The 26220-nt window shown below is 38.7% G+C and overlaps 1 protein-coding gene across 1 annotated transcript in view; it reads right to left on the reverse strand.

The window, feature by feature from the left end:
- taf3 (TAF3 RNA polymerase II, TATA box binding protein (TBP)-associated facto) overlaps nucleotides 1-26220 on the reverse strand; it is a 74963-nt gene that overhangs the window by 9270 nt on the left and 39473 nt on the right. The window contains exon 3 of the mRNA XM_046873151.1: nucleotides 5171-6813. Within this exon, the coding sequence (XP_046729107.1) occupies nucleotides 5171-6813 (1643 nt within the window). The remainder of the gene's footprint in view (nucleotides 1-5170; nucleotides 6814-26220) is intronic.

Here is a 26220-nt window from a genome sequence, read left to right on the forward strand (position 1 = left end):
GCCCAGTGCTACTTAACCTGCCCTGTATCACGATGAGTCCAGTTCTTCAAATGCCCGCTCTCTCCTACAACACGTACACACCTGGGGCGTGTTTTCAAAGGGATAGGGAGCGCACACGTGGGTTAATCGGCCATTAAATGGATGTACGGTGCGACCCGATGACCCGAGTCGCTATCTGAGGGCCGATAACGCGAAACAAAAAAACTCGCTCAAATGTTTTACAGGGACATAATGAGATATAATACAATATAATTAAACACAACCTCCATTTAGCGGCCGTGAAAGAGTGGTAGAGCGTTACGGTTAACACAAGGCGACGAATAGACTGTGTTCAGGTGGCCGTGCTGAAACATGGGATCAAAAGTCCGGCAGAATCTAGAGAATTCTCCACAAATCCGCTCCAGGCTTGCGGATTTCCATTATTGTTTGGAACGCTTGCCTAAGTCTCCGATTTTCCAAAATGCTAAATTATATCCATTAATGTTTTTCTATTAAGCAGCTATAAAAAGGCTAACAGCTTCAGGCAGACTTGGAAACATACACTATGAAAATGAGAATGAGAGCAAGCGAAAACAACAATTTTCACCACAGGTTACAAAAAAGTGATTTAAAAAGGCCAAGTGACATTAGCCTTGTCTTGTGATTAGCGACGGTAAATCTTAGTCAGGCTCTGGATTGCCCCACTTAACCCTGAACTGTTTATTTATTTATTTAAAGCATAGCACAGGAAGACACTACAATTACTCAGATCCCATTCCCACATACTGTTCCTCATAAAACCTAATCTCAATCTAATGAGAAAGCAATCACAGATTTACTTTCCCCAGGGCTTCAAAGTGATGTAAAAGTGAAGGATATAAAGAATTATCCTGTTTGGTAAAGATGCAGAAGAGATGTGTGTGTGTGTGTGTGCATATATATAAGATATATACACAAGTCCTAGTCAGATGTCATCTATGAGCGTCTTAGGGAGCTCAGTGGCACTTTGTTGTGAAATGCCCAACTGTGGCTAAAGTTAATTATTTAGATGCTGAAACAGATAAGGGAATTTTATACAGCTGCTTGGAGGCATCAATGTAGGGATTAATATTTTAAAACATTTTTCAGTCAGATGTCACGTCACACTGCAGGGTGGTTAATGCAAGTTTCTGAAAGAGGAAATGTGTATACACACACATACATATATGTATATATATATATATATATATATATATATATATATATATATATATGTATGTGTGTATATGTGTGTATATGTGTGTGTATACACATTTCCTCTTTCAGAAACTTGCATTATATATATATATATATATATATATATATATATATATATATATATATATATATATATATATATATATATATATATATATATATAAACACATTCATACACACTAATATTACTAACACTGCTAATACCCCAACACTAATATTACTAACACAATACAATAATACCATTTACTATTATAAACAATAGAAATATGAATAATATTTACACATTATATATATATATATATATATATATATATATATATATATATATATATATATGTATGTGTGTGTATATGTGTGTATATGTGTGTGTGTATACACATTTCCTCTTTCAGAAACTTGCATTATATATATATATATATATATATATATATATATATATATATATATATATATATATATATATATATATATATATATATATATATATATAAACACATTCATACACACTAATATTACTAACACTGCTAATACCCCAACACTAATATTACTAACACAATACAATAATACCATTTACTATTATAAACAATAGAAATATGAATAATATTTACACATTATATATATATATATATATATATATATATATATATATATATATATATATATATATATATTGTACGTGTAAATATTATTCATATTTCTATTGTTTATAATAGTAAATGGTATTTACATATTATAATAGGATATATATATAGCCCCAATCATCCTAATACTAAATATGACAATATTAATACTACTTGTAGAACTACCACTTACACCAATAACACAAATACTGCTTATTGGTACAAACATTATTATTAGCACGATCCCACTAGTGAAATTGGTGTACACAGTAATATTGCTAGTAAAACAAATTTACAACTATTTTTACTAGTAATATTATTGTGTACACCAATAAGACTAAGAATACAATTAAATATAGTAGTATTGGAATTTCATAAATATTGTTCTTAATCTATATAGTTCTAGTACTATTGGTGTAAGTATTAGCATTGTACATATTGTACTAAATACCTTTAGTATTTACTGGAGTACCAATAAAAGAAAAAAAAACTATGAATATATTTATTTCTTTTAGTGTTATATGGTCAAAAATGTGCAACTGATGGCTTAAAATGAACGACCTAGAAGCTGAAACAGACAGGGCAGTTTCGTACAGGTGACATTTATCTCCTCTCTCCTGTAGAAACACTGTGCTGATCTCATACCCTCACCACCTCCAACCCTCCGCTGTGTGTGTAATGCTGTGGACTCGACGGGGTGGAGGTACCAAGATAGCGGGCTCCTGTGTGGCCCCCAGTCAGAGCCATTGTGCCTGGATTTGTCCAGTTTTTATGTAAACGCAATATTCTTTTCACCTGAACTAATGCAACCAGTGGCGTAAGCCCCTTACTGCTATGGACGGCATTTTATTCCCCCCCCCCATCATCCCCCCGCTAATCTCTGTGGATTTAAGTCCCTTCTGCACATACCTTCGGGGCAGCTACTGATAAACCACCCTAACTCAACACCGCTCCGACTCGCCTTTCTCTTTCCTGCCACTCTTGCTTTTCCTCTGGACGCCAGCAAAGCAGCCTTGCAAAAAATTAAAGCGATCAAGAGATTTAAGCAGAGGAGAGAGAAAGATGGGGGTGAAGAGAGAAATCGCTTTCTGTATCCCATCTAGCAGTGGCGGCATGGGAGACGAGGGAAAAGGGAAAAAAAAGAGAGAGAAAGAGAGGCTGAAAAAGAGAAAGAAAGGTTTAGAGAGAGGGGTGAATTATTGAGGGAGAAAGAGACGGCGAGAGAAATGGAACTCGACACTTAGCTGTGTAAATCAATCCTGAAAGATCTTATGTGATGTACATGCGTTATCGCTGCGCTGGACTGTGAAAAGACACTGGAGGACGAGTTTGCTCGAGTGGAATTAGCACAATCTTTCTTTTCTTAAAAAGACACACACACACACACACACACACACACACACACACACACACACACACACACACACACACACTCTCTCTGCAAACTGGGTAAACACAGGCTCTGAGGTGTATTATCCCTTGTTTGATTTGCACACAGATTGACAGCTTGGTGTGGGTGGGTGTTTGTTCGTCGAGTGGAGAGCCGTCGAATTTCGGAGACACACGGAAAAAGAAAAAGATCGAAAATGTAAAATGTCACACGGCAATCTAGCTATGATCTTGGAAAAGTACCAGAGTATACACGGACGTGCAAGATTTGAGTGGGTCGGTAAAACTGACGGAAGAATAGTCGGGCGAAAAAAAAAAAAGAGAGAAATGTACACATTTACCGAAAAACGCATTCGATCAGCCGAGGTCAGAGTCTGAAGTTTGCTTGTTTAAGTTTTGCAAAGAAGCTCCATGTGGCTAAGTTGGGCTGCATAATTCTGGGAGAGTTTCAATGGGAATTATTAGGAACATATGGGAATTAAAGGGAATCAACAGGAATAAACTGGAAATGTACAAAATTACAGTTTAGCCTATAATGGTGAAATTAATTGTAGTTGGGAAGAAAAAAACTTGCAGGATAATTTTGGTTAAAACGACCAGATTTGATGCAATTTTAGTTGAATTTCTACCTGCACATTCATCCATCACATGCACACAGCACACTTACTGCAGAGCCACTCATTCATTCGAAATTTGGGGAAATATACAATTTATATACAATATTTAAAATCCCATACATTTATGGTAAGTTTCCAACTTTGTATATTTCCAAAATTATCCAGACGAAGCTCCCATAGAAAGTTTCCGGAAATTGTTCACCCCCTTGCAACCCTACTAGCAAGTGAAGGAAGTCTATAGCCACCAAATCAACTGTGCACAACTTGTGCCTAAAAATATCACTGACTGCATGATGGCAATTTGAAAGAGTTTGCAGAATACAGAAATAATAATCGACAAATAAAAACCTGCCTGCTTCTGCCAAGTCCTGGCTTGTGGTTGGATCAAGATGACCACAGACTCCAAATGACCACAGACTCTAGACTGGAACTGCCTAAATCTGATCTGATCTAAATCGACAACGATAATCTGTGACCTGAGCTGACGAGCAGTTCACAAGGGAGTGCAAAGTATCCTGAAGGATCTCACGAACAAAAGAAGATCCAGAGCTGCAGTTTTGTTTTGGTCTCACAGAGTGCTTAATGAAGGGGGCTCCAATAATGACATCAGGGATCGTCTGTGACATTTTTTCCAAGACCTTTTTAAGACCATTAAGAATAAGATTTAAGACCTATAATCACAACATCAAACACACTCGTTAGCAACCGGCCCTAACGAAACTGTAAATTAGTTTTATTTTCAAGCGAAGTATCGCTAAACTTCTCCATAGCTGAAAAACAAAATCAGTCTTTGCATCTGTGGTACAATCTAAGAGAGATACACGCCAGTAACAGAAAGCTGACTGCGTGTTGGTTCTCGTTTGTAGTCAGGAGAAATTTGGACTAGCAAAAGAACGATCTAAACCACCACAGAAACAAACAAACAAAAACCTTCTATGGTTCTAAAGGGAGTGTTTCAATGAGCATCAGAAGTAATGCAATATGTAAATTAATAAAAAATTAAGACCCGTTTCTAAATGTAGGATTTCTAGATTGTAGACTTTTTAGGACCCCATGGAAACCCTGAACAGGATTTTGTGACACATCCTATTTTCAGCTCTTCTCATAATGAAGTGGCAATAATTCGACAGCTGACAGGATTTGGAATAAAGGAAGACAGAGATCTGTGAAAAAAGTGCTAGAGAAGAAGTGACCTGAAGTGGACTAGAATGCTGCATAAAGCCAAGCTGTGGTTATTTGTGGTTTGCATACTGCTAAACAAATGCTTTGTGTGAGAACTTCAGGCCATGTTGTGTTTGAGGCCTTCACATGGTTGCATCGTGGCCTTACCATTAAAGTGGGCTTCTCCAATTTAGGCTTCTCTTTTTCTTTTACTTTTTCTTTCTTCTCTTTCTCCTTCTTCTTCTCCTCCTTCTCCCTGGGCCGCTCCCTCTCCCTGTCTTTCTCTCGTTCCTTCTCCTTGTCCTTCTTCTTCTTTTTCTCTTTTTTGTCTTTCTTCTTGTCCTTTTCCTTGCTTTTGATTTCTTTAGAGTGGAACAGCACTTCAGGGAGGATGGGTTGCAGTGGGGGAAGCATTGAGGGGATGTGCAGGCAGGAAGAAGGGCTGAAGAGAGGTAGAGAAGCCGAGGTGCTCTCCTTGGTCACAAGCGACAGCCTCCTCTCCTCCTTCGCTCCTCTGTCTTTGCCCTTGTCTCTTTTGTCTTTGTCCTTCTTGCTCTTCTCTTTATCTTTCTTCTTGTCCTTGTGCTTGTCCTTCTCCTTCTTCCCACCAACGGCATCTCTTCTGTCCTCACCTCCGAGCGGTAACTCAATCCACGGTGGCGTTATGTCCTCCCCCTGGCTCCGTTCCTTCTCTCTCTTCTTTTCCTTGTTTTTCTCTTTGCTCTTGCTTTTGTCTTTTCCTTTCTCCTTTAGCCGCTCTCTGTCCTTCTTTTTCAGCTTGGTCTTGATATCCTTCTTGAGTTTTTTCTTAAGGAGAGATGAGGCCACGTGGTCTTTTTGCTCTAGTGGGGGATTGAGGGTCAGAGGGGGAGGAGTGGGGGGCGAGTCGGGTGGCGTGGAGAAGTAGGAGGGCTCTGGTGGGGATTGACATGGCAAACCCTGGCCCTGGTTGGCTTTTCGGATGACCTCATCTATGGAGTCGTCTAGGGTCCAGCGGTTTGGGGTGGCCGAGAGCGATGTTGGCGGCATCATGGGGGGGTGTTTAATACCAAGGACGGGTGGGAGTTTTGGTTGTATAAGTGGATGTTTGAGAATATTTTTGGGCGGGCTCTTTGGAAGCCCCTCGCTGTCCGTGTCAGAGTCATATGCAAACGGGTCAACCACACCCACGCCCCCGGCACACGCCCTGGCTATAACTGCCGCGATGGAATCCTCGATGGCCTCGTCTTTGAGCTCGCCATCTTGTGAAACTTCATCTGTGTTTGGGATCAACCATCCACGTCCTAACTGTGTGGGCCCTGGCCGAGGGCTTCTGGGGCTTCTGGGTCTCCCCGGTGACCTTTTTCCTACCTTTTGAGCACTTTTGGGTGGGGTTACTGAAGGAGGACGAGCAGATATGGCAGAAGGGGCGGGGCCACTCACTCTTTTCGGCGATTTGTTTTTCGGACGAGCTGGAGAAAGAGCGGAAACTTTGGGTTTTTGCCCCGGCGTCGGGGTCAATGCAGTGGGACGAACCATTTCGAGGGAAAGTGGAGGGGAAGGCGAGCGTGCCATGTGCTGGGCGTTGAGCGAACTAAGTGGTTCGCGAGGCTCGAAGCTCCATTCAGGACTGCTTCCCGGTTTTGTTCCCAGGCGTGGGCGCTTGGCAGCAGGTAAAAGACCTTCTGGCCTGGGGCTATCTGACCCACGTGGGCCGAGCCAGTTCTCGTCATTCTCTTCGTCCTCACCGTCCTCTTCTTCGCCAAGGGACACCTGCATGGCCTCAGCTGACGTTCCCATATCCGCAGGGACCTGCTCTTCCTCCTCTTCATCTGAGACACACAAAGAGAAAACATATACATTAAAAAAAATATACTTTGCATGTTCTCTCAGATTAATTACGTCTTGGATTTAATACACACTAGTGATGGTAAGATAAAAGCTAATGATGTGATGAATGATGTGGAAAAACAAAAAAAAAAGCCATTTGTATCTAAATTTATCGATTTAAAAACAAAAAATTTACAGCTAATTATTAGTTTTATTTAGAAAGTAACCAATACTTGTTACCTAGATGTATCAACGCTACAGAGACCATGGCGTGTCGCATAGAATACAGATTAACATGGCAGAGGTAGAGCTGCACCTTCCTGGTCACAGAACCGGAAAAGAACGTCCGGTTTTATTGAATCTTTTTTTCAATTACTTGTTTTTGCACTACGAAGGCCTGTTTGCAAAAGGGCCATGAGTTAAAAATCAGAAGGTGATTAAGTAAATTTATGATTTGCCATTTGTAGGAAAAAAAGCAAACTGTTCAATCACCACCCCTCCCTCTTTTGCAGCGTTTTGAGCTTAATCGAATCGCATCGGTAGCTGCTTCATATGAGTCTTTAACGTATCGTAGGCTATCGCATCGGACTCAGTTATGGATATGTACCATTATACACACATTCAAAATAGTTTGTTACAACTATTCTTACTTTTGTAAAAGTGCTACAGTACGTAATTGCTCACGCTCTCGGGTAACACTTGAAACACAGCTGCACTTTGTATATACACACACTTACTGACTGTAGCCTATCTGGTGCCATGTCCCGCCTACTCTTCCCAATGTAATCGATGCAAAGGGAAACGGGACAAATCAACAGATATTATTAGATCGTTACCAGTGTTTTAGGAACTACGGAGACTCACTGTATCTTATAAACATGCGTGTGTCACTGTCAATCGAATATAAATGATCCAGCAGTGGCACTAGAGTTACAACTGGATGACCATGCGAAGATTTGGCTAATCCATGTTGACTTTCTTTAGCGTTTACACAAACAAATCGCTGATGCCGAGATGAGAAAAGCAATATTAAGCAAATCATTGGGTAGAAGATAGCAGTTATCAATCCGTTCACGGCAGAATAAAGTGCGTGCTACAGCGGGAGTAATCGCAAGCCGAATCAAACTTTTCTAATATTTCCCAGTGCTCCAGCTTAGGAATACACGCACGCACGCGTGTGTACGTCGTGAGCTGCTGGTTAAGCATGGGTGTCAGAAGCACAGCGGAGGACAGCCGCTCTCCTCTGACATCCTCCATTATAAATAGTGTAATCTATATGGTAATACTGTTGTATTCTATAGGCGGTGAATGGAGACGAGATAACATTGTGACTTTGGGCTTTTCTTCCGCTATGGTAATAGTTATCAAAGGTTATTTGGGAACGGCGCTTCAGCCGCGCTGTGATTGGCCGAGTATGGTTATTTATGATATGAATTATGATAAAGATGATGTCTTTGCTTCTGCCGCGCTCTCCACGAGGAGCCTCGGCGCACAATAAATTGCGATCGTTAATCACCGCTGGCTTTGTGCTGCCCGTGATTACCGCTGCCGTCACCGCCGCGCTGTAATAAGAATTTTTATTTAAAGGAAGAATATGGATTTGTCATCACCTCCTCAGCGAACGAAACTGACAATATTTCATGACATTGACATTTAATTTGGATTTTTTTTTTAATTGAGGGAGGAAGATATTTGCATTTTATGGCTCTATCCTCCTTTTCCGGCTTCTTGGAGTATCTCTCTCTCCTAAAAATAACGGAAGGGACGCATAAAGCAAAAGCACCAATAAGAAAGAGAGAGAGAGCAAGAAAGATGAAGATGAAAGCAGAAAAAAAAGTGGAATAGGAGAAAAGAATGAGAAAAGTGAAACAAAGGAAAAAAGAAAAAGAATGCAAAAGAGAGCAGAATTACCCAAACAGTAGTGAAGATGTAAATAAGCAAAATATTTAATAAATCACTGATTGAAAACAAGGAGCTGTCAATATCCTCTTATGTGTAAAGAAACCCATGAAACTGGTGAGTGTGTGTGGTTAAAAGTGGTGTGTTTATATGGGCATGTGCAGTCATAATAAGAGGAATGAGTGACTGGCTAGTCGTCTGTGGTTCCTGAGGTTAAGGAAAGACGTAGCCATTGTATCATAGAACTACAGTAATGTACAATTTAATGGAGACCTCAGAAAGACTAATAAAAGACTTTTAAAGCTTTCAGGCACGAAACATGGGCATATAATAAAAATACAGCGATACATTACAACATTATATCAGCTGGATTATATATATTTTTTTGCCTTTTATTAATTTGCTAAGAATAATATTGACCTCCCATCTTCTGAGGCGGCTTTCTACCAGATTTTCTCTTGCCATCGATCAGGGGGCCCAATACGTCGATCAGGAACGACCTGTAGCAGCGCCGTTTCTAGGCATATGGTCGCATAGGATCGCACCCATTTACCCGTTTTACTGCTGAAATTGAATACAGTACGGTATTTTTCAGACTATAAGCCGCTACTTTTTTCCCACGTTTTGAACACCGTGGCTTCAACAACGAAGCAGCTAATTTATGGATTTGTCCTGGGTTTTTCCCGGTTTCACAAGTTTCCATCCAAAAAACTGAGCCCCATAACATTAGACCAATGAAATTGCGGAACGGGTTCAGGTAAACCAATGAAACTCTTTATATTAAATCAGATGCGCTCCCACTGAATCGGGCCGCACCACATCATAAATATGGATGATGTTCCTCTGACGTTTGACCTGCCGCTCACTCGGACTGTCTACAGGAAATGCGAATCATTCGTCACGCTGTAAACAACCGGGCATGATAAAAACACACTTCACCTGTGTTCTGAGCTGCACGGCATCGGGAGAAAAGATTCACCGATGGTGATTTTTAAACGCACGACGATGCCAAAAGAAAAACTCTCGAGAGAAATAGTTGTAAAAGGAAGGAGGAAGACAGTGAACAATGACTTTCTTGGTAGGCTACTGTTTAGATACAAGTCGTGTAACAGACACTGGCTTTCATTAAAGCCTGTGCAAAGTTTATTAGTTTCAGTGTAGACACCTGCGGCTTATAGACAGGTGCGGATTATTTATGTTCAAAATAAAAATCTTTGTAAAATCAGTGGATGCGGCTTATATTTGGGTGCACTTTATAGTCCGGAAATTACGGTATATGTTTACAAACTTGCATTCAGGAAATTTTGCCATCATTATTAAATATGTGTCACCCTTTTAATGGACTTTTTATGAGGGTTGACAATAATCTCATCAAGGATGCCAAAAATGCTAGAAACAGCCCTAAACGGTAGATTGCATAGGTAGGACGGGTAGATTGTGTGTTAGTCTATCGTCTATCTTCCCTATAGCATTTTGCCACTTGATTGACATAGAAAACAAAAACGAGCCGAGTGACTCCACTTATTTAGGTGAGTAAGCCTTTTTACAAATAAAGATTATTCAATCCAAATACTGTTAAACCATGACTGATGATTATTTGAAAGTCTGCATAAGGGTTCACGCAGTTATGCAAAGTACACCAACATATATTACATATGGTTGCGAAATTCAGAAATTTTTAAAGACTGGAAACTTTCAATGGGAATTAACAGGAATGAATGGGAATTATCTTTGAATTCCCAAAATTGCAGCTTAGCCTATAAAGGAGAACTTAAATGTACCGGTAGTTGGCAAAAAAAAGAAAGAAAACCTTGCAGGATTATTTTGGTTAGAACGACCAGATTTAATGCAATTTCATTTGAATTTCTACCTGCCCATTCATCCATCACATGTACACAGTATTTACTGCAGGGCCACTGAGGCCACGCCCCCTACACACACTGTGTATTCCTCACACACATTTCTTGAATCCTGCACACAAAATAATGTCAAAAAATATCCATCTTGGCGAGTATTCAGGTAAATTACATGAATATTACATAACTATGTTTAAAATGTCTTATGTTTTTGTACTGTATTCTGTATTAGTTTATAAATTTTCCCAAATTTCTAATTGATTCCCATAAAAAGTTAATGGGATTTTCCAAAATTCCTGAGATGAAGTCTTCCCATAGGAAGTTTCTGCAAAATTAACAGAAATGTTTCGCCCCTTTGCAACCCTAGTTGTATATATTGGGATACATTTTTTAATGCAGGTACATCATTTTGACTTTGAAGAGTAGCTCGCAAGCCGAAAAAAGTGTGAGCATTCCTGTGTGGACGATTCTAAAGAAAAATGTCGTTACTGACAAAAATGTCAGTATTCAATCCTAAACACTTTTCCATAAAAATAAAAAAAAACGTACAAAATTCCTACTTTACATGTGATTACTCCTTCCAAACGTGCTACATGGTCATCAGTGAAGAGGAAACTTCATGTAAAACAGTCACGCCGTCAGTATTACCACGGAAAGGACGGCACATCGGAAGAATATAAACATAACCTGATGTGTTTTGTAGTTGTTATGCAAAAGGAATAAAACTGCTCATTTAGAATTGAGACTTCAACAGTGCTGTGTTTTAAAGCTAAAACGTTCTAGAAAAACACTTAGTGTCACTATGTAGGTTTTGCTTACGTTACCGACATATACCTTACATATAGATTATGGACCTATAGATTTTATGATATTGAATTAATTTAAAAAAAAAAAAAAAAAATCAGGGAGATAAAAAAGAAACATTTTCCTTCGAGTGTAAAGATACTGTATTATATCAGTATTATCAAAATGAAAAAAAAACATTGTGATATAATTATTCTGTTCGAATCGCTTGTCCTTGCGTCGGCTGTTTGGCCGTGTGGACTGGTGCGATCGCAAACTCCCCTTTCGTCCCAGTATCAAAAACAAAGCCACCTTTCCTTTTAAAATCGGCACTGGAGAAGAAAGATCCGCGAATGCACGGAAAAAAAGAGTCATAATTGATTGTGTCATTTACAAACGGGAGAAAGAGTAAAGACAGGACCCTGATAACGAGAGAAAGCCGCAAAGCCAAAAATGGCACGGAGAAATGAAAACAAGCTCAGACACACGTTGGGAAGTAATTAAAATGGCGAGATAAGAGAATGACAGAGGGTGGGGAAGTTTGTATGTGTGTGTGGGGGGTTGAGTGCAGAAAAAGAGGGAGAGGGAGTAAGAGGAAAAGAACACAAACAAACTGAAAAACGGGCATTTCGCTTCCAGCTAAACTGACCGGCTGTTCGGCTTCACGGCTATAATAACCACACTCTTTTTCTCACGCTTCCCTGCTAAGGTTAGAAATACAGGAGTGAATTCATATCTTTCGCCTTACGATCGCTCGCTGCACCTCCGCTCTTCTCCAAAGCCATATGGAGCGTGGATTAAAGGCTCGCTGTAATTAACACAGGGTCATTTATTGGGCTCCGATCAATGAGCAGGAGAATCACTGGCCTAAACGAGAAAAGATAAGAAGCTTTTAATGTTCCGGCTCGGTATGGCCACGGCACAATTTCTAACATCTGAGAGCGCTCTTTGGGTGTGTGTGCACGTGTGTTCACACAACCTGTAGGAGTTTGTTGAATAAAATCGTGTCAATCAGCGCATTCCGTCGTTCCTCTTCTGCCAATTACATACAAGTGTCGAAAAGAGGAGCAGTAAATATACAAGGTGGACGAAAACAGAAACTGGTACAAAAAAATATCTAGTGGAAGGTGGTAGCTTAGGGGTTGAGACATTTGGGTTCTGAAGGTCATGAGTTCAAATCTCAGCCACAACAAGCTGCCACTACAGGGCCCCTGAGCAAGGCCCATGACCACATAGCTGCCCAATTGTATGAAAAAAAATACATGCAAGTTGCTTTTGGTTAAATGGCGGAAATGTAAAACCTCGGCTTGATGTACACCATCAAACCCAAAAGTATGGGACACCTCATCAATACATTCCCAAGAAACACAGTTGTATCTCATATCTTTACATGCTGGAGTGTTACAATCTTTCTCTTCATTAGAAGACCCCAAACCTGCTCCATTATGACAATAAAGAGAAACTGTATTAAGGCTGGAGTGGAAGAACTTAACTGTCGCTCACAACACCAGCGTTTTATTACTCTGTAGCCGAATGATCTTATGGTGTAGCTTCAAAATTTTGTTGAATGCCTTCAAAACAACAACAACAACAACGAAACCGCTTGTCCACATGCACTTGGCCATGTGTAGTGGTCTCCCGGAGCTAAAAATCCACGAATTTTGGATGCAGCCCCTAACCTTAGTGAATTTATCTAAACATTATGTAACTTTAATACAATAATGTTTAAACGTGTATGCAATTGTGAAAACAGTTGCAAATTTTGTTCCTAACGTTCCTGAACATTCGGCCCCTCTGCGGATTCCCGCGAATTTATAGATAATCCGCAACTTTGTTAGTTTTTTTTACTGTTTTAATGTCATACGCATCCTTGTATGTACACGTATATCTTATACTTTTTATTTGTCTACCTTCTTTTTTTTCTTTGTTTATTTTCCCTCGTTCTATTCCCTCATGCCGGACCGTCATATAAAGCATTTTACTGCATGTCGTACACTGTATGTATGTGACAAAATTTTTATATTTTTTGTTTGTTTTTTAGTTAGGGTCCAAATGAGAGCCCGAGAATTTTCCAGGGGTTGACTAATATATATAGAGATAATTCCGTAATACAAAATTAGAGACACTGAGTTACTGCTACATGATTTTCTAGGGAGCAGGCATCTCAGCTCATACTGTGCAATTTTGGCCGCGATTCAGTCGTCTGGGAGGAATTTAGAAAATCCTAAAAGATTCCTACAACGGTAGCTAAAATCGGTAGTCTTCAATCGCTGCTTTGACGTGTTCACGACAGCCGATTAATGGCCGATCATTTTTTTCCCGCCGTCGAAATTCTAGCAGTGTCAAAAGATATCACTTCTCAGACGACGACCGTCAAACCACCTCAGGGAAAATTCAGACGGACAGTGCAGCAAAAAAGAGTAGCATTGAGTTACGGAGGGGAAAAGGAGAGTATGTATGACATTTTATTATTGTCACAAACCAAATTGGCGCTACAGATTTTTGATTGTTTGCATCAAGCTGAGAGAACGCGAGAGAGTCACGGGCTGACGACTTAAAACTTTGTGCGAGACTTTACCTGCTGTGGGTCAGTTTTTGACTGTCGTACAGTGTGACATTATGAAAACTGAGATCCTACGCTGTGAAATGGGGATCGTGTTTGTAAAAATCCGAAGTAGGAAGCGTTTTTCCTCTCAGTCGGAAAGGGAACATTTCCAGCAGTCACTTTGACAAACTTCTGTTAATATACTGTAACAAAGTATAGATTTTACCATTTAGTCTTAAAAATGATATGCGTTTTCCTAATCAGGTTCGGTTCTAATAAAGCAGAATACAGATATCTTTATTTGAGGAAGAAAAAAAAAATAAATGCATTAACCACAAGCAGTGCATCAGTCCGACTGCTGCAATTACCTGAAGGAGATTACAAAATCAATTAGTGTAAATTTAAGTGTTATCATAGCACCGAGGTAAATTAAATATATCCATTTCCGGAGGCAGATCAATATTAGAACCGACAACAAAAACGATCAATATATCCTTTACACTCGTACAGGGTACACAGTATGGTCAAAAGTATGCAGACACACCGTCGTCACATGCTTTCTGGATCTCGCAATCCAGATTTTACTGGAAAATTTGGAAAGAGTTTATGTTGGACTTTGGCTGTGGGGACTGAGTCATGGTGTAATAGTGAGGTCTGAAACTAAAGATGTAACTGACATGGGAAATTCTTCAGGACGGAGGAGTTTACACTCTGCGGTTTCTCAGGAACGTGTCTTTTTCCTTATCGACTTCGAGAGAAAATACAAAACAAAACAAAACAAATAAGGCCGGTGAGAGAACAATGGTTTTATAGCTGTTATAACACAGGGATGAAATCTTGTTGTACACACTTTCTGGATACGCATTCACTATAAACATATATATGTCCTGCTTTAATACATTTTATTTAAGATTTTCTTGGCACTGAATAGTACGAGAGGAAAAGCATTTGCTGTTGTTGGAAAATAATCGACTTCAGGGTGGTGACGTTACTTAATCCCACCAGAGATGAATCTTTTCTATTATGCCATTTACTATTATGTTTTTTTTTTTGTTTTTTTGTTTTTTTTATCATAAAACCAGGTATCAAGTGTTTCATTCACACAAAGACCCATTCTGAGCCTGAACCTAAAGGAAGTGTGTATGATCGATAGCGCGATAGAATGAAACATTGGAATGGGAAATGAATAATATTTGGAGGATGCTCTAATGCAGAGTGACCTACAACTGTGCAGTTGAGGTTCTTGCTTAAGCGCCCAGCAGTGGTAATGGGATTTAAAATTGTGACCTTCTGGGTCCAAAATCCAATGCCTTAACCACTGAACACTGATCATCATAGATAGACAGATACAACACTGTCACTGCACAGTATAGGTGCACAACGACATGCAATACTGTCATATATATATATATATATATATATATATATATATATATATATATATATATATATATATATATATATATATATGCATTTCTGTTTAACCATTTTTATTTAAAATAAAAAATAAATAAAAAAAAAGTTTTAATTTAGTTTTTAAGTTCTTAAATCTGTTTTACTGATGTCTGAAGTCTCGAGTCACACACCAAAAATCCACCATGACTCACACATCCGGCAAATAAAAGCGTCCGTGTGGAAACATAGCAAAAGTTTCATTTGGTGTCCTGAAGATTTACGTCATTTCAAACATCGTTACTTTAAAACATTTACAAGAATATTTTGTCTTCATGCTTAATGTTGAGTTTGAAGACACAAGTAATAAACATTACATTTGCAAAAAAACATCCAGATTTGTCCAAGCGCATGTTTAGATTAGAGTATTAAAATCTTTAAAAAAGTAGTCATTTAAGGTACATTTGGAACAGATAAAAACGTGCCGTTAGGTTGCGATTGATCACGATTAAACGTTTTAATCGACTGACAGCCCGTATATAGAACACGTACATTGTTCACAGTCATAGCCAATACATTTATTTATTTATTTGTTGTACCTATACAACAGATCCTGCATATATATTAGTGCAATAGCAATTATATTTATTTGCTGTACATATATTCACACATTTATCTGCACTTCTGTCAGTTTGCACCAATTGCTAATATTTGCACTTCTGGTGGGTGCTTAACTGCATTCCGTTGCGGTGTACCTGTACTTTGCAAAGTTCTTTCTATCCATCCATCCATCCATCCATCCATCCATCCATCATAGGTACGTAGAAAAAAATTCACTTACATTAAATTCAATATGAGAGATGTACATTATACAAAATCAGATACTAAATTAATTGATAACTAGATTGTATATGTTCGTCATTACAAACGCATTCAACACACACACACACACACACACACACACACACACACACACACACACACACACACACACACACACACACACAGTTCTGGCTTCTTCATGAGTTCTCCCTTGGAATTCACTTAATTTAACTCCATTTTGTTCCGAACCTAAAGAATGTGAGTCCAAGGAACAAGTTAACTTGTGAAGCTGGAAGCTTCGAGCACTAAAGGCACAATCAAGCTGGTACCCTAGTGTTCTCTGTTCTTCTTATCATACTTACAAAATAACTTTGTTCTTTGAATTTGTGGTATTGAAAAACAGAGGGAAAACTTTGACCTTATTTGCTGCAGCGCTCTCAGGCTGCGGAACCCCTTGACCTCCCCGCTCTCATGACCTTCACGTCTAGGGGAGATGGGGAGGGGGCTTTCAGAGGCTTCCGCCTGTAACTTATTCAAGAAAAAGCTTTGAATAATTGTCCCACAATATGAGTCTGGCTGATTAATTGCTTGTGATAAGAGCTGCTACGTTCTCTCTCTCTCCATTTTCTTCTCTCTTTCCCTGCAAGGCCTTCCACCACAGCCTGCTCATTCTCCTAATCACCCCAGTGTACCATCAAACACCCTGCAGTGTGTGTGTGTGTGTGTGTGTGAGAGAGAGAGAGAGAGAGCAAATAGAAAAGAAAGAAAGAATAAAAAAAGGTTTTGGTTGCAGTGCAGATGTTGAATATTGGGTGTGACAGTGGCCGCTAAGCTAAGCTGTGGCCTGAAAGCGCACACAACAGTGACAGATAATGTTCACCATTGGAGAACTTTTCCTCTCACCCTCGAGACCAATTGTGCTAAAAGCTGTAGGATGATAAACAACGTGCACCTTATATCCAAGTAAAAAAGCTAAATCGTCCAGGAGGCATAAAGTTTCCTTGAAACTGCATACTGATGAGGACGTAGGGCTTCGGTTTGTTCTCCCAGCCCTCCTTTTTATCAGGAATATGCATATTTATTCGCGCAATTATCCGATCGGTTCGTCGTGTGAGAGCAAAACCAAACATTAAATCTTATTGATACAGGTTAAGATTTTAGTTCATGCAGAAATTAAACAGCGGAATGGGAAACCAGGAATTTTTTTAAGCCCTTCGATCGCTAGCCCTAGAGAATGGTGAGCAAAACAAAAAACATCCTGGGAGCGACAGTGCAAAAAAAAAAAAAAAAAACAGCCAAGATTGGTTCGAGTTGACCAAAAGGCTAGAGAAACTCAAGGAACCACTGCAACCGTGACGAGCAGAAAGGCGTCTTAACACGTCGAACCTTTGGTGGAAGGCCTATAAGCGCATCGGGTTTCACTCTTGCTACAGTAGGCAAGAACAAGAATCCGAGGCGACAGTGGTGACAGGGTTAAATACTGTACCTCGATTTCTAGTGCAACTCAAACAGCAGCGTCGGAAGTAAAAAAAACCTGAAATACGACTCCCTGGAACCAATGTGTTTTCTGTCAAAAATTTGTAGAGGTATAGTGAAATAGTGAATGATTTATTTGCACCGACTCGGCACCTTTTTACCATCTAAACATTACATGACAGGAAAATCGGTGCATCATACTGACCACAAGCTAAGAACATATTAACAGCTAAGATATTTTCTCCAAACCTGACCGTAGCTTTACAATATTCTGCCTTGACCCCAACCAGCCCAACCAGCCCAACCCCCAAGAAAACCCTGCCCAATCCATGCCCTTCAACATGTTCGACTATACCGATCAGTCCCATACCGCCTTCCAATCCCAACCTGCCCCGAGCCTTCAACCTCGTCTCTAAACCTCTCCCATGGGTTCAAAAATAATCGCCCCAAACCTTACCTAATCATACCCTGAGAACATGCCGGACATGTGCAATTGGTCCATAGTCCTGCATCATTCTATGTGAAACAACCAAACGTTCCCAGGAACAGCGTTTTTAATGGACATCGTCTCAAATCAGCTTTACAGAGATAAAGAAGTGATTAGAATGTATAAGGGCCTATTAGTTGTTTTTTTTTGTGTTTAACACCATGCCAGCTTCTATGGCCATGTTCATGGTGAAAGACAAGATTAGTTTAATCATAAGACTAAATTTGGATTAACTTAATTTTATTTTATTTTATTTTAAGTATTAACAGAATTAATCAAGTTTCTCAAAGGGGTATTATTATTATAGTCCAGCTCAAAATGTTTAATGGAAATTAGAAGCTGACAGGATGAACATTTTGGGGAATTTTTTTTTTCTAATGACAAAAAGTTTGAGTTTTAATTGTGTCCTATCAGGCATCGTGGGTAAATAACTTGATCCCAGCGATTATCAAAATGAAAACAATCCCCCCACCCCCAACCCCACCATTGGCCCATGACCACTGTAGTAAACTGTTTATTTTAATCATAGCAAATACAGTCAAACAAAATGTTTTTCAAAACTAATACATTAAAGAATGTCCCATCTGAACCCTCCCAGATCAAACCCGGAAAACATTACATAAAACATTCACCATCATTCTGAATGCTGTCTGAGACAAACCCGACCCAAGTCCCAGTACCTCATGACTGCTAATCACCATACCCCAGAACATTCCATCCACGGTTCAGAAACCTTCTGATCTTTTTGACCTGACCTGACCAGAAGGTTTCAACAGCCTGGGACCCTTCTGTTCAAACCCCATCACAATAACCTGCTGAAAAGACCAACACCTGACAGCCCTGTTTGTACATCATAACCATAATCAGATCGAATGAATAATTAATTTGAATAGTCTGGCTTTCGTTTCAGTCATACCAACTTCCCTGAACTTCGCCGATGTTGAACCTAATGTCGTTGCTCCATTCTCTTTCACACATACTGCAAAGAATACCACAGTTTTCCCTCAGTATATTACAATTATTCAGAGGAAAGCAAGCCAGGCAAATTCAAATGCAAAATATTTTGCATATATCCAGAGACCATGTTCAAAATACAATTGGACTCGAACTAAACAATCTGATTAGAAGTTGGACATGATCCTAAATTAGGGCTTTTAGGGGAAAAAAATACATTTGAAAAAAATCAAGCTTAAGTAGGTGTGTGAACTGAAACAAATCGGTTTGAACAATCAGTAAGACGTAATTTTTCAAACGCCAAATCTGTCCTTGTGAACGAGATGATTTTGAACTTGACGGCTGCCTCGGGTTATAAAATTTAGCGTGTACTGAATTTTGGGAGACAATGGATTCCAGCACTCGTCTAGCGTGAGATTTGAAATGAAATAAATGCGATTTTATTATAATTGTTTTTAATCCTGGTTTTAACTGAAGAGAAAAGACCAGTTTGATCGCAAAAACAATTACGTTAATTACGTTAAAATGCTATCTAACGAGGCAGATGTGTACATAACCGCAACATCGGCAAATCACGCTATACGGTCATCGTGCCGTTATTGTGAAGTGCGCGATAAAACGTGTTATCAGGACACTAACCGTTGTACAGTTTCAAAGAAATTGGCTTGTGCGCACTGTGCGGCGTCGGGGCCGAAAGGCAGAAACTACAGTATTCACCTTGCACATTTTCGCACTGAAACCTCTCTCTCTCTCTCTCTCTCTATCTTTTGACTTTCTCTTTTCTCTTATTCTTTCATTCAGGCTGCTGAGGAGACAGACTGGCTGGAGCACCCACATGTTCTCAGGGCCATACATAAGAACGAGACTAAAGTAATGCAACCCGTCTCGCTCTCTCTCTTTTTCTCTCTCTTTCCTTCTTTCTCTCTCTATCTGTAGATCAGGGGCCCTGATCGCCTTTTGCGATTAGAATACCGCAGAACTCGGCCTCCCCCCAAAACAAAGTGTTTTTAAGGCTTCTGTTTTTCCGAGCCCTGGCGCCACCGGAGAACAGTAAACAATAAACATGGACGGGTGGCGCAGGACACGTACACACACACACACCCCCCACACGCCCACGGGTTCAGCGCCAGTGCATACGTTGTGTCTCATGACTAATTTGATTCGCATTCAAAAGCAGAGCGTGGAGGCGCCGTGCCAGTAAGTGTTGCATACTGTCATCACTTATACACACACACACGCCGACATTACGCCGCTCGATGTACACACGGTTCCACCATCGCGTATACACACACACACACCTGCTTTCCTCCACACACCCCCTCAGTGACCTCTCTAGCCAAAATAAGATGTTCTTAATAACAAGCTGCATGATGGCAAATCTATTAAGTGTGATCCAAAAACAAGTAGAGCCGTTCGGGGGTAAACGGACGCGAAGGGAACGCTGATGTTTTTTGGCCCTGTTAAGTAAACAGGCCCAAATTGAATTGGCGTTATCGATACATCGCGGTGAGCTCTCAGGAAAAGAGCCGCTCGAGTCAAACACTTAAGAGCGGACTCGTGGCAAATTGACTTTTACTTCAAAGTGCCCTACAATTATGTCTTTCGGCAATTAGAGGGGTCGAAAAAAGGGCCCTACTTGAGGTTTGCCAGTGAACCGGCAGAGGAATGCCCCTGGAGCAGGCCAAGCAGGAACGTACGCACACGCACCCCTCCCCACACACACACACACATCCAAGAGCTGGGTTGAAATGAGGGCTGAAGCTCTCCACACACTTATGCGAACGCTCGCACACAGCCTACACTGTATACGTCTCGGCAGTCACGGGAACAATAAAGAAAACCATTAACCGGCCCAATCAAGAGAATGAAATGAAAACACGCCGAATTTTGGCGCCGATTGTTTCCAGATTCGAAACGGTTTAAGATCGGCGGTGGGAGGGACGACGATATCGGCGCTTGTGTGCGTGGTTGAAACGAGAAAAAAAATAAAATCACAGAGGTTTGTTTTAATTCAGGAAGAACGGCTCTTCTGCTCGGTTTTGATGCTAATAACACGCTTCTATCGGAGGCAATTAGAGTGTGTGTGATGACTATCGGCGCCGTGTTCCCAGCGCATCTAAAGAAAATGTTTGCGTTTGAAAGAGTGCGCCGTGTAAACAGATAAGGAGGGGGGTATCGCTGGGGCAACTTTGTTCTGCCCAGAGATCAGTAATGCTGGCCTGCTGCTCGGGCTGATGAGCCTCGGCTACTGCGGGCGCTGACGATTAAACACGCGCGCACACACACACACACAAAAGGAGAGATCTTAGACATAGTGCCACAAAGCAAACAAACAGTTCAAAACGGGAAGAAAACTGATTGATAGCTTATTTGTAAAGTGTTACAGGAAAATTACTGCTAAGAGCTTATTAATATATTATTATTATCATTATTAATATTGATAATAAAGGAATGAGGGTCAAAGAAACCCATAGGGGAAAAAAAGGCACTATACAAAATATATATATAAAAAATTTAATCCAAGTCATCTATTATCCGTACCTTCCTCATTTATTCCAGCAATCCTAACGATCGCCTGATACAATCTGATATTCTGCTATAGCTACTAATTAGCACAAGATCGTCATCGAAACAAACACAGACTGCTCGGGAGAGGAAAAAAAAAAATCTATCCTACAGGAGGAAATGTGTCATTAACACGAATAAGACACAACTGGAGCTTTTTTTTAAAATTGCAATAAACTCAAATAAACAATAATACAAGAACCAATGAGGCATTCATAATAATAAGTTGCAATAAGTGGAAATTTTTCAATTTTTGCAGAAAACAGAGCAATTTGGTCAATTAGAAAATGACCAATAATAACTACTGCATAATAATGGCTAATAATTTAGCCATGACACGATATTCCCTCAGATTTCCGACTCTCCTGCCCTCGCTTATTTCTTTATCTATAATTTATTTATGTTTATTGATATTTTCCTTCCGACATCGAAACTGGATATCAGATTGGTGTTGCCTCTAATAAATATACCAACATCGGAAAAATATAACTTTAATAATTTAATAGTTTAATAATGTGGCCTATAACAGACACTATAATAAAATACGATAAAAACAGTATGACTATTTGAATAGCTACTTTGCCTTGTTTAACATTCTGGGATATTTCAGTTGTTTCTACAGACTTCACATAATTAAAGATCAGTTGATGGTATAAACTGAAGTCAAATATAATCTAAGAAATTTAACATTGGCAGTGATGCTATGGATTAGATTAGATTAAACTTTGTCATTGTGCAAGGTACATGTACAGAACTAATGAAATGCAGTTAGCATCTAACCAGAAGTGCATAAGTGACCTATTTACAATAAACAACAGTATGATAAATAGGGTGTATATATATATATATATATATATATATATATATATATATACACACACACACACACACACACATACACATACACACAGGTGTGAGGGTAAATGTACAGAAGGTGCAGTAGGTAATAATATATGGCATATATATTAGTAGGTGATTATATATATATATATATATATATATATATATATATATATATATATATATATTATATATACACACACACATACACACAATATACTGTGTGCAATGTACAACATTTTGTGGACATGAGCATTAGATCTGTATGTTTTTTTTTTTTTTTGCTGAAAATTCACATTTAGTCCATTTGCTTTTATAATAACCTCCAGTCTTCTTGGAACATGTTCCACTAGGTTTTGGAGTGTGTTTGTGAAGATTTGTGCTCATTCAGCCACAGATATGTTTGTAAACTCAGGTACTGATGATCAACAGAGGTGTATGGCAGGACATTGTCACACTGGAACAGGTTTGGGTGTCCTAATTCAAGCAAAGGGACAATTTCATGCTACTACGTCCTATACAATTGTGCCCCCCCCCCCCCAATTTTGTTGTAACAGTTTCAGATCGAAGGACATACGACTGGAAAAAGTCGGTCCGTACGTTTGTCCATATAAATGTCCTCAGAATGTATAAGCTATTGGTAACTAGTTTGAAGTGAAGATGAATTATGTAACATAGTTAAACTGTTGCACGAGTGAGTCGAGCGTTTACACAGATGTAATCGTGAATTTTTGTTTGCTCTAATGATCAATAGGGCAGAAAGACTTAGTTATGTCATGCGTGTGACAGTAGTGTAATTAGACTGCTCGGTTCAAGTTCGTTTTCTTCAATTGTGAAATCCAGCAATGAGTCTTTTTTTGGCTATTTAAGATTTATGCTTACATACTCGAGTGTAAGATTGCAGGAATTATTTAATTTTTTGTTACTCCTGACCCCAATATTATATGATTTGAGAAAATATACATTCATTGTTCAATTTGTCATTGTTCCTTATGGTACTGTATCACCACAGAAAAAAAATAAATAAATAGAAGAAAATCACTACCATGATCCTAAAAAATTAATACTATTCAGGTTGAATAAAATATCCTTGAATAATCATTTAAAAGTTATAAGTGTATAATTGCAGCATCTACAATTGTCTTCTCAAATTTGCTTTTGGTTTAACATCAAAAAAGTCAAGAACATTACAAAAGAAAATAATTGTGATATATATATATATATATATATATATATATTCTAAATTATACCAAAATACACTTTACTAATATTTCTCTGGGATGTATACAAACACACACACACACACACATATATATATATATATACACAAAATATATATAATGTATATTACTTAATATCTATTCAAAAAGATTTCCATATATATAAAAAAAAAAAAACTTTTTCCATTTGGAACTATTGTTTTGCTGGCAGCTTGTTTGCAAAACAAGGCATGAGGATACGTTTTGTGCATCACAGAAAGGTCTTCGTTTATACGATTTATTTGTCGTGCCGTGACAAACAGTAAGGGAGCAGCACTTACAACTCCTGAACTCCTGAGGGGAAAAATAGAAAGGAAAAAAAAAAAAACATTCTCAAGCGGAGAAGCACAAGGCGCTAATCTGCAGATCAAAAAATGTGCTCAAATATGCGCCTTATCACTTCAGTGTTGAACGTGACTCACACACGACGTGGGGCATCCAGACACACTGCATTTCATTCATACAGACAAACACACACAGCCATCTGATGCAAAAAGCTCCATGCAGAGATGCACGCAGACAAAGCATGCGGCGACACACACCTCCTTAAAAAAAAACGGAATAAGGGTTTAGTCACATCGGGATGTTGTTGCGCTTCTTTCGGTTGATTGTTGCATGAGAAGACGTTCTGTTCGTTTCTTATTGGCCACAATGCAATTTGAGGAGTTTTCAAAAGGCTCGCAGAAATATTTAGTGTTTTTCTGTGCAGAGCTCAATGTCGCTTATTACTCATTGTGTCCTGGTTTTCAAGTAAAACAAAACGTCTTTTTACACGCACGTGTATTTTAATCTTTATATATTTATTTTCGTGCGTTACATATTCATGCTTTCTTAGGAAAGACCAGCTCAGATGACTTGCTCGAGATTCTATAAACCATTATCTGTGTCAGGAATTTGAATATTCCATTTAACATGGCTCTTGATTTCCTGATAATATGCCAGCTTTGATAAATAATTCTTTAAAAAAATAAACAAACTACTATCAATAACAGTTTTTCCTCCTTTTCTTCTTTTGTCTTGTTGTGTAAAGGAATATAGTCTGATGGAAACACAATCAATATGAAGCACAATTAATTCTTCCGGTTGAGAAAAAAAGTATTTGGCATGTGTTAATGATACAATTTAAGTGAAGTGGAATCCTCGATGCGTTATTCAAATCATTAGATCTAATATAACAAACGAAGCATCAATAATCTCTTACACAATCTAGAAACGGCATGTGCCGATATTGATACAAGGCAAGACATGTATCGAAGAATCGAATGCGACTGGATATTCGTTTCTTGGGAAAAACAATCGAAGCTGCTTCACTGGAACAGAGATGATGATCACCTGCATGTGTACTACAAGCTTTAAACAAACAGTATTTAAATGTAAACAAAACGCAGAGAAAAAAAATAAAACAATCTGAATGTCTGGAAAATACTAAGCAGACTATACATAGAGCTGAAAAACTGATACTGAATTCTGATAAAGCTGACGATCTGAAAATATAACATTTTCTAGGTGGCTGTTAGGATTATTTTCATATTGACCACTTTGATACAAAAGGTGAGTTTTAATGAATAAAGTGGAATATTTTCCTTAGGAAGCACGTGCTCAGAGGTGCATGGGGTGGAATAGACTGAATGGGGTTTTGCATGATCTTGTGCAGTTCAGCTCGAGTGCATGCGGTCATTATAGAAGGGGGGGAAAAAAACAACAAAATACTTACTCAGCAATTTTAAGCAAATATTTCTAGTTTCCACTCGACATCTGGCCGCTAATGGTATTTTTATACTAAATAGGAAAAGAAAAAAAAGCTAATAAACGCATTTATTCACTCCCGGTCTTGGATACTGTCAGACACTCACACACAGTTTTTATGTATATATGTATGAATATATATTAGTGTCGTTAATCGATTCAAATATTTATTGATATTTCATAATTAATCACAACTTAAAGTATAAATTCATTTAGAATTCGATTAAGTTTTTAATACATAATTGTAACAGATCATATCAATATATTCATTTCACTCAAAATCTCTCCCTTTGTTGTAAATTGTTTTATATTTCTTGAATTATTTTACACTCTGGAAATGAATCTTTTAATACTCGTTTCTTTTAAAATAGCATGCTTTTATAGTTATATGTACTTTTTTGTGGTGGTGGTTTTAATAGTTAAATGGTACGTGGCTCCTTCAAGAATTATGTTACGGTTCCGGTTGCTTTCCCTCAGTTCGTGGTAAGAGGTCAATGCTGAAATGTTTAGTGGTGAAAAATTATTTTTGGGGTTTATAGTTATATATAAAATAAATATAGGACGTTATAAATAAGTGTGTTGAAAATTGTAATTTCGTCCCTTATTATATTTCTGATAAATAATGGAAGAGAGATGTGTGCTGCATTAACGCATGTTAATCAAATGAGTGCAGTTAAAATTCATTTGCGTTAAAGCGTTAAATGTGTTAATCTTGACACACACACAAAATTACTTTTTTGTACCCGCTCCTATAATATAGTTATAAAACCTGTAGAAAACTTAAC

This window comes from Silurus meridionalis, chromosome 18, assembly GCF_014805685.1.
Source record: "Silurus meridionalis isolate SWU-2019-XX chromosome 18, ASM1480568v1, whole genome shotgun sequence".
Lineage (NCBI taxonomy): Eukaryota > Metazoa > Chordata > Actinopteri > Siluriformes > Siluridae > Silurus > Silurus meridionalis.